Source organism: Schistocerca gregaria, chromosome 7 (genome assembly GCF_023897955.1).
Source record: "Schistocerca gregaria isolate iqSchGreg1 chromosome 7, iqSchGreg1.2, whole genome shotgun sequence".
Classification (NCBI taxonomy): Eukaryota; Metazoa; Arthropoda; class Insecta; order Orthoptera; family Acrididae; genus Schistocerca; species Schistocerca gregaria.
The window spans coordinates 288,118,195-288,128,962 of record NC_064926.1 but is presented as its reverse complement, the minus strand read 5'-3'; the positions used below and the strand labels follow the sequence as shown (position 1 = coordinate 288,128,962).

Below are 10,768 nucleotides of genomic sequence, written 5' to 3'. Positions count from 1 at the left end.
CGAAGCAGAATGGGCAGCTGTACGTGTACACGTCATCCAATATCTGTTCGACTCAATGCCCAGGCGTATCAAGGCCGTTATTACGGACAGAGGTGGTCGTTCTGGGTACTACTTTCTCAGGATCTAGGCACCCAAATTGCGTTAAAATGTAATCACAGTCAGTTCTAGTATATATATTTGTCCAATGAATACCCGTGTATCATCTGGAATTCTTCTGTGTGTAGCAATTTTAATGGCCGGTAGTGTATTATAAGGTAGTACCGCAAATGCGGGGACGACCCGAAAGTGTAAGCAGAACTCGTTGAGGTTACTGGAACCTGTCACCATAGGTGATCACGTCCTTGTCATCACAATCAGACACCGGGGGGTGAGTTGCGCCAGGCGCGCGGTCCTCGACTTGCGTCCACCTTCTGGCACTGCGGACAGCTGTCCGTGGGTTGCCGTAACCGGCGTAGTACGTGAGCTGGAAGCGAGCCCCATCATCCGGCGGTTACGTATATAAGGGCCCGAGGACGAGTCAACAGGCACTCTCTGTGTGCAGACAGCCCAGCAAGCAACATGTTCAAGCAGGTGAGCCCGCAGTAGCTGCCTCTCCGCCACTTACGCCTATCTCCAGGGAGAAGATCTCTTGATTTCATTGCCCGATTTGTGTCAAACTCTGTATTATCACTATCCAAGAAATTTAGGCAACGCTTACAGGTTAAAGGCAAATTTACGACCACGTGGTCTACATCAGAGTTTAGTGTGTGGGCAGTGCCTCGTGACAGTCGTCCTAGAATCTAAAATCTTCTGACATTTTAGTCTTCATCACTTCCGAAATTTGTGTTCAGTATGTTTCCATCCCCCTGTTACGACATTTACAAGGCGTAGTTTGAAGATTTTTAACAAGTAAAATTTTTCAGAGTAACTGAAACATTATATATATATATATATATATATATATATATATATATATATATATATATATATATATATATATATAAAAGCAGTGAAATGAGTATAATGACAGGAAAAAGTATATATATATTTCACTGCTTATTTAATTTATTGTTGAGTGCAATAACCTTGGTATGTGTGATGAAACATCGTTTATATAGTACGTTGCAAGATCATCATCAATACGTTCAAAGGTCGTACTTAGTTCTATATAAAAGTAAATCTTGAAAGTAGAGTTGGTTTAGCTTTTATCTTAGACCAGGAAAGCATATCTTCACGAACCTATTTCAATGAATCTAATTTTGTCAAACGTTCCGTCAATGATATAGCGTAGAATCATTGAAAACAATGAAAAGTAACTGGCAACATATCGAAAGATGCAACAGTTAGAAACTGAACCGTAGGTTGAATTCAAAGCAAATGTTAAGTGAGTTTAATTATACAGATTCCTGTGAAGCCACGGCGTTTACACAATATATAAAATATCGAATGATCATTTAACATGCTCGTTCTCTCCTGTCCGACGTGAAGGATTAGTTGATGGCTTGTGTGTTCGCAAACATTTATTTCAACTATCATATTACTAATCGTGTACATTTTTCTCTCTTAATCCAGCTGGAATTTGTAACAATTCGTATTGTGCATTTGTAGCGTTTTCTTTGAAACATATCATGTAAAATAAAATACTATCCTAAGTATGTCTCTTTTAAAACAAAATTGTCAGCTGGTGCAGTGATTCCCATTCCGCTACAAATTGCTGACTAATCCGTTTTCAGGGAGCTCAGTTTTTTCCTCTGTGAAGAAAAAGCAAAAGGATACTATCCCAGTTAAGAAACCTATGGCCCTCCGTCAGGTCACTAACGTTTTTAAATTTTTAAATTTTTTGGTTTTTTGTGTAAAGACTACCTTCGAGTATCAAAGCCTACAAAATATATTTTACCTCATTACTGAAAACCAGTTTCGTCTTCCCAATTATCTAGCTTTCATTAAATTCTATTTTTCTTCCCAAATGGTTCTATTCATTTGTGGATAAATCAGGCACCATACAAATCTGTGACAAGATGCTGTCAAATCATAGGTCATGAGAAGAAAGGCTTATAATGTACAAACTAAAACTTTATCTTCACATGACAGAATGTATCAGAGAAACCGAGTCTTCAAAGAGCAGCAAGTATTGAATCATTTCTCTCAATCGCACAATATAAATAATTTGTTATGTAATTCACCAAATGATAAATCGAAAGAAGAGATTGACGTTCTTTCGAAAATGTTCTCAATGATCTGTTTTCAATTTCTGAACCAAGACTAGCGTATAGCTCCACCCATCCTAGTCTAGGCAGTAACACGTGATTAGTTACATACTGTAAAGTCAACGTCTAGATCTAAATAGAGTAACTCTTCTCCTTAGAATACTACAAGTTAAAGACGAAATACTACACGATAAGTTATTTTTAAATAATATTTAGCCTATAAAGTGTCAATTCACTTGCTAAAAGACACGAGATTGTTGCTGATATTAAAGAAGAATTATTTAATTTTGATCCATTTTTATGTGGACTCACATTTGGTCGAATTTTAATGATTCTTTGCATATGGAATAGTTCTGCATCGTATAGTAAACTAAATATGCTCCTCCTGTGATCTCTTAGCTCTTACCAGCGTGATTGGGTTGCAATCCCTTCGCTCACAGCTGCAAGCGGCGCTGACTTCGGTCGCGGAGCTTGAGGCGGTTGCCAATGGGCACCACTGTGGGGAGCCGCACTTGGGTATCACCGGGATGTCCACCTCGTCCCGCCTGTCCCCAGATCGGTCTGCCGCTGTGGTTGCCCCGGTTGCTGCCCGCAGTAGGGCTGAGCCATTGCCTGTGGTTGATTGGGAGGTCGTTCCAAGGCGTGGCAGGCAGCGAATGACGTCCGCGGAGGCTGATCAGAAAGCCTCCCCGATGCGTCTGAAAAACAGGTTTCAGGCACTGTCTCTGGCTGAGCCAGATGCAGCTGCCTGCCCTATTTCAGAGGATGATTCTCAGCCTTCAAGGTCATGGCAATCACAGAGGGTGGGCTTATTGGTAGTTGGGAGTTCCAATGTTAGGCGAGTAATGGGGCCCCTTAGGGATATGGCGGCTAAGGAGGGGAAGAAATCCAGTGTGCACTCCGCGTGCATTCCGGGTGGAGTCATTCCTGATGTGGAAAGTGTCCTTCCAGATGCCATGAAGAGCACAGGGTGCAGCCAGCTGCAGGTGGTGGCATATGTCGTCACTAATGACGTGTGTCTCTTTGGATCTGAGGAAATGCTCTCTGGATTCCAGGGGCTATCTGATTTGGTGAAGGCTGCCGGCCTTGCTTACGAGATGAAGGCAGAGCTAACCATCTGCAGCATCGTTGACAGAACCGACTGCGGACCTTTGGTGCAGAGCCGGGTGGAGGGTCTTAATCAGAGGCTCAGACGGTTTTGCGACCGTGTTGGCTGCAAATTCCTTGACTTGCGCCATAGGGTGGTGGGGTTTCGGTTTCCGCTGAATAGGTCTGGAGTTGACTTCACTCAGCTGGCAGCTACACGGGTAGCGGAGGCTGTGTGGCGTGGACTGGGCGGTTTTTTAGGTTAGAAGGTCTCGGGAATGTACGGGGTGGGCTGCAATCTCACAGGTTGCATGGCAAATACAGGACGTGCTTGGGTCAAGGAACAGTCGGAATTGTAGTTGTAAAATGCTATCGTTTTGCTGGGAAAGTCCCTGAGCTTCAAGCACTAATAGAAACCACAGAATCTGAAATCGTGATAGGTACAGAAAGATGGCTTAAGCCTGAAATAAATTCTACAGAAATTTTTACGAAATCTAAGACGGTGTTCAGGAAAGATAGATTAGGCAGAATTAGTGGAGGAGTGTTAGTGTGTGCCAGTAGTGGTTTATCTTGTGGTAAAGTCGAAATAGATACTCCGTGCAAATTAGTATGGGTGGAGATTATACTTAACAGCTGAACTAAGTTAATAATTGGCTTCTTCTATCGACCCCCAGATTCCGATCACATAGTTTCTGAACAGTTCAGAGAAAATTTGAGTCTCGTAACAAATAAATACCCCACTCATACGGTTATAGTTGGTGTGGACTTCAACCTTCCCTCCATATGTTGGCAAATATACATCTTCCGAGATTGTCCTAAATGCTTTCTCCGAAAATTGTTTCGAGCAGTTAGTCCACGAACTCACGCGAATTGTAAATGTTGCGAAAACACACGTGACCTCTTAGCCACAAACAATCCAGAGCTGATAGAGAGCATAATGACTGATACAGGGATTAGTGACCACAGGGTCGTTGTAGCTAGGCTCAATACCGTTTCTTCCAAATCCACCAGAAACAAACGCCAAATAATTTTATTTAAAAAAGCGGATAAAGTGTCACTAGAAGCCTTCCTAAGAGACAATCTCCATTCCTTCCAAACTGACTATGCAAATATAGACGAGATGTGGCTCAAATTCAAAGATATAGTAGCAACAGTAATTGAAAGATTCATACCTTATAAATTGATAAGAGGTGGAACTGATCCCCCGTGGTACACAAAACAGGTCTGAACGCTGTTACAGAGGCAACGGAAAAGACATGCGTATTTCAGAAGAAGGCGAAATCCCGAAGATGGGCTAAAATTTACAGACGCGCGAATTTGGCACGGACCCCAATGCGAGATGCCTTTAATAGGTTCCACAACGAAATATTGTCTCGAAATTTGGTAGAAAAACCGACGAAATTCTCGTCGTATGTAAAATACACAAGCGGCAAGACGCAGTCAATACCTTCGCTGCGCAGTGCCGATGGTACTGTTACCGACGACTCTGCCGCTAAAGCGGAGTTATTGAACGCAGTTTTCCGAAATTCCTTCACCAGGGAAGATGAATGGAATATTCCAGAATTTGAAACACGAACAGCTGCTAGCATGCGTTTCTTAGAAGTAGATACCTTAGGGGTTGCGAAACAACTCAAATCGCTTGATACGGGCAAGTCTTCAGGTCCAGATTGTATACCGATTAGGTTCCTTTCAGATTACGCTGATACAATATAGCTCCCTACTTAGCACTCATATACAGCCGCTCGCTCACCGATAGATCTGTACCTACAGATTGGAAAATTGTGCAGGTCGCACCAGTGTTTATGAAGAGTATTAGGAGTAATCCATCGAACTACAGACCTATGTCATTGACTTCGGTTTGCCGTAGGGTTTTGGAGCATATACTGTATTCAAACATTATGAATCACCTCGAAGGGAACGATCTAGTGATACGTAATCAGCATGGTTCCAGATAACATCGTTCTTGTGCAGCTAGCTCTTTACTTGCACGAAGTAATGGCCGCTATCGACAGGGGATCTCAAGTTGATTCTGTATTTCTAGATTTCCGGGAAGCTTTTGACACCGTTCCTCACAAGCGACTTCTAATCAAGCTACGGGCCTATGGGGTATCGTCTCAGTTGTGCGACTGGATTCGTGATTTCCTCTCAGGAAGTTCGCTGTTCGTAGTAATACACGGCAAATCATCGAGTAAAACTGAAGTGATATCAGGTGTTCCCAAGGGAAGCGTCCTGGGACCTCTGCTGTTTCCGATCTATATAAATGACCTGGGTGATAATCTGAGCAATTCTCTTAGGTTGTTCGCAGATGATGCTGTAATTTACCGTCTAGTAAGGTCATCCGAAGACCAGTATCAGTTTCAAAGCGATTTAGAAAAGATTGCTGTATGGTGTGGCAGGTGTCAGTGGGCGCTAAATAACGAAAAGTGTGACGTGATCCACATGAGTTCCAAAAGAAATCCGTTGAAATTCGATTACTCGATAAATGGTACAATTCTCAAGGCTGTCAATTCAACTAAGTACCTGGGTGTTACAATTACGAAGAACTTCAGTTGGAAAGATCACATAGATAATAAAGTGGGGAGGGCGAGCCAAAGGTTGCGTTTCATTGACAGGACACTTAGAAGATGCAACAAGTCCACTAAAGAGACAGCTAACACTACACTCGTTCGTCCTCTGTTAGAATATTGCTGCCCGGTGTGGGATCTTTAATAGGTGGGACTGACGGAGGACATCGAAAGGGTGCAAAAAAAGGCATCTCGTTTTGTATTATCACGTAATAGGGGAGAGAGTGTGTCAGATATGATACACGAGTTGGGATGGGAGTCATTAAAGCAAAGACATTCTACGTCGCGGCGAGATCTATTTACGAAATTTCAGTCACCAACTTTCTCTTCCGAATGCTAAAATATTTTGTTGAGCCCAACCTACATAAGTAGGAATGATCTTCAAAATAAAATAAGAGAAATCAGAGTTCGAACAGAAAGGTTTAGGTGTTCGTTTCTCCCGCGCGCTGTTCGGAAATGGATTGCTAGAGATATAGTATGATTGTGGTTCGATGAACCCTCTGCCAAGCACGTAAATGTGAATTGCAGAGTAGTCATGTACATGTAGATGTAGATTGACTTACGGTATACTTTTGGGTGTTCAGCCACTTCAAAATAATTTAGTGCAGAATGTTGCGACAACATTCTAAGCGTTATCTTCAGGTGCTGTGGTCTCATTTCTTTGTATCTGCTGCCTGGACTCCAAACCGATTGGGTTATCTCTGCACACACATCCTCTTGTGGATGTAGTAACAAAAGCTGTCATTGTATTTCGTGTGTAGTAACGGTAACACCATCCGCTGGGTTAATTCATAAGCAACTGATTGCAGTGTTACAGGCCACTCTACGATTTGATTAGAGTTCATGTACTGCTTCCGTATCGATTATTGCCCGTAACAGGCGGACACCGACGTCTTGAATCTTCTACGGACAGTACTGTAAATATTACGTTGTGTTAACGTGACAATTCATATTCGTAGAGGGGCTTGCATATGAAATACTGTAACACTGAAACTAGTTATGTACGAATACATCAGTAAATACTGCTGAGAATGTTATCCTTACTACACTTACGGGACAGATATATTGGCCAAGTAGTGACGCTAGCCGAGTTTAACTCCCAGGGACCATATGTCGTTTATTTCTTTCTTTAAGATTCCACAGCTATCCCATTACACGCACATTCTCTCAGAGTTATCTGTTCTACAGCTAAATCTACATCCATTCCGCTAGTCATCTGACGGTGTGTGGCGGAGAGTACCTTGAGTAGCTCTATCGGTTCTCCCTTCTATTCCAGTCACGCATTGTTCGTGGAAAGAAGGAATGTCGGTAAGCCTCTGTGTGGGCTCTAATCTGTCTGATTCTATCCCAAGGTCTCTTCGCGAGATATACGTAGGAGGGAGCAGTATACTGTTTGACTCCTCGGTGAAGCTATGTTCTCGAAACTTCAACAAAAGCCCGTACCGAGCTACTGAGCGTCTCTCCTGCAGGGTCTTCCACTGGAGTTTATCTATCATCTCCGTAACGTTTTCGCGATTACTAAATGATCCTGTAACGCAGCGCTCTGCTCTCCGTTGGATCTTCTCTACCTCTTCTATCAACCCTATCTGGTACGGATCCCACACTGTTCTACATCTACATGACTACTCTGCAATTCACATTTAAGTGCTTGGCAGAGGGTTCATCGAACCACAATCATACTATCTCTCTACTATTCCACTCCCCAATAGCGAGCGGGAAAAACGAACACCTAAACCTTTCTGTTCGAGCTCTTACTTCTCTTATTTTATTTTGATGATTATTCCTACCTATGTAGATTGGGCTCAACAAAATATTTTCGTATTCGGAAGAGAAAGTTGGTGACTGAAATTTCGTAAAAAGGTCTCGCCGCGACGAAAAACGTCTATGCTGTAATGACTTCCATCCCAACTCGTGTATCATATCTGCCACACTCTCTCCCCTATAACGTGATAATACAAAACGACCTGCCCTTTTTTGCACCCTTTCAATGTCCTCCGTCAATCCCACCTGGTAAGGATCCAACACAGCGCAGCAATATTCTAACAGAGGAAGAACGAGTGTAGTGTAAGCTGTCTCTTTAGTGGACTTGTTGCATCTTCTAAGTGTCCTGCCAATGAAACGCAACCTTTGACTCGCCTTCCCGACAATATTATCTATGTGGTCCTGAAGTTGTTCGTAATTTTAACACCCTGGTACTTAGTTGAATTGAAAGCCTTGAGAATTGTACTATTCATCGAGTAATCGAATTTCTACGGATTTCTTTTGCAACTCATGTGGATCACGTCACACTTTTCGTTATTTAGGGCCCACTGCCACCTGCGACACCATACAGCAATCTTGTCTAAATCGCTTTGCAACTGATACTGGTCTTCGGATGACCGTACTAGACGGTAAATTACAGCATCATCTGCGAACAATCTAAGAGAACTGCTCAGATTGTCACCCAGGTCATTTATGTAGATCAGGAACAGCAGAGGTCCCAGAACGCTTCCCTCGGGAACACCTGATATCGCTTCAGTTTTACTCGATGATTTGCCGTCTATTACTACGAACTGTTGAGCTGTATTCAAGCAGTGGGCGAACAAGCGTACTGTAACCTGCTCCCTTTGTTTTCGGATTGCATTTCCTTAGGATTATTCCAATGAATCTCAGTCTGGCATCTGCTCTACTGACGATCAACTTTAAATGATCATTCCATTTTAAATCACTCCTAATGCGTACTCCCAGATAATTTGTGGAATTAACTGCTTTCAGTTGATGACCTGCTGTATTGTAGCTATATGATAAAGGATCTGTCTTCCTACTTATTCGCAGCACATTACACTTGTCTGCATTGAGATTCAGTTGCCATTCCCTGCGTCGTGCGTCAATTCGCATTTCTGTTCGATGAGAAGCCCACGGACCATCAGTGACACTCCTTACTAAATCAGCCACACTAGTTCTTCGCACTGAACACTGACTTGAACACAATTAGTAAATGAAAGACAACGAGACCAGTACTGTGATACTGACACCTAGTCTCTGAGACGACGTAACTGAGGAGTCTGTCACAATGGTAATGTCCTAAAACCTGATACACTAAAAGACAAAAAAAGAAGCACCACGAAAATTTATTAGAATGGGACGGAAATCGGTAGACGTGATGTTCATGTACAGACAAACAAATGATTACAGTTTTATAAATCTTGGACAATATATTGAAAAGAAAGAATTTCACAATGAGCACCTGTGGACCCGGATATGGGTAGGGTTTCAACCTTTCTGTCAACGCCATACTACCCGACAAGGGTGAGTGATGGTCTGGGTTGTTACGGTATATTTCCTTTCATAGGAATCCTCGGCTCCTTCACACCATAGCGGTACGTCAACGATATTCTACTCCTCGATTTACTGTCCACGGCAAACCATCTTGGGCTTACATGTCAGCAAGGCAATGCCCGCCCACGCAAGATGCGAATTTCTACTACTTGTCTTCGCGCTTGACAAACACTGCCTTCGCCAGCAAGGTCGCCGGATCGCTGGCCAGAATTTTGTACTTTATCTTTCAGGAAGACATCCAACAAATCTGACAATGAATAACAAACTCAATGACTGCTTGCATAAGGGCCTCACGTGAACTAACGTGTTAAAGACTTGCTCAACTTTTGTAGCTCTCTACCTTGAATATATCTCCAAATTTACCTGAAACAGTAATCATCTGTTTGCTCTTTCGTAAACATCACATTAACAGGTTCGGACAGTTTCTTCATGACGATTCCCTTTTTTCTTTCAAGTGAATTTGGAAGTAGAGCTTTGACCCAGGCTCTAGGTCTATAAAAGCTCGCAAGTCATTTCGTCCAACACAGCTCGATAATTTTGAGAAAACTAAAAAATTTAAGAAAGAACGTCATATTCAGCTATACATCTTTCCCTGAGACCAATAGTATTTCATTGTAGGTGTGCAGGCGGAGAATAAGCATAATAGCACACCAAAACTCAAAGAAATCGACTGAGTTGATCATCGGATTGTCGTGCGTAAAAAAAGGGGTTGAAAATTCGTTTGGGCACCCAGAGATCCTAAATTGAGCTCCAGTAACTAAAACTAACACTTTAATTATGATTTATCTGGTGATGTGCGAGTTTTTACATATATATTTTGTCAGACGTGAAGGCGGGGATGGCTTATGGCCACTTAAGACGCAGTAGTAATTGATTCTGATTCGCCTTCACAGCTGATCGTCGTCCTGGCCGTGGTGGCCGCCTGCGTGGCCGTCCCCGGACCCAAGCCGGCCCCCGGCCTGCTGGCCAGCTACGTGGCCGCCGCCCCCGTCGCCTACACCGCCCACGCAGTCGCCGCCCCCGTCGCCTACACGGCAGCCGCAGCCCCTGTGGCGTACGCCGCCCCCTACTCTGCTGCCTACGTAGCCCCGTACGCAGCAGCCTACAGGACAGCCATCCTCGGATAACCGCCGCGCACACGTGTCTGCTTTCGAAGGCTTCTGTCTTAGGATGACGATATGCACTCCAAGATCTACGAATGTATGCAGGCTGAGTGAATAAACTACTTGAGACATAATGGCCAAAACTTTTCATTGTGTTTCCTGATATAACCCTTTTTCTAGTGATATTGATCTCATCTAAACAAATGACGAAACCTGAAGTAACAAACTGAGCTACAGCAGTGACATTAAGTCTTAGTGCACTGCTGGTAGTAATAGACACTCCTGGTCATACATTACAATCCTCAAATGTTACGAGACAATGCTCTCGAGTGGCGATAAAAATGGAATAACTTGGCAACAGAAAAGTCGTAACGTATCATAATAATTATTAGTACAGCCACAGAAACTTAGAAAATAATTTCATGTTCACTGCATTTAAGCAGACTGCAGATATTCGGACATGGCGCAGTCACATTTATGTGGAGTAGGGTTTAACACTCACAAACAACAT

The 10,768-nt window shown here is 43.1% G+C and overlaps 1 protein-coding gene across 1 annotated transcript; it reads left to right on the top strand.

Moving 5' to 3' along the window:
* The first annotated feature begins 526 nt into the window (after positions 1–526).
* On the top strand, positions 527–10,391 carry LOC126282079 (cuticle protein 19.8-like). The gene is made up of 2 exons (XM_049981534.1): positions 527–570; positions 10,048–10,391. The coding sequence occupies exons 1-2, from the start codon at positions 559–561 to the stop codon at positions 10,279–10,281; spliced, it is 246 nt and encodes an 81-aa protein (XP_049837491.1). The 5' UTR covers positions 527–558; the 3' UTR covers positions 10,282–10,391.
* The last annotated feature ends 377 nt before the right edge of the window (positions 10,392–10,768 follow it).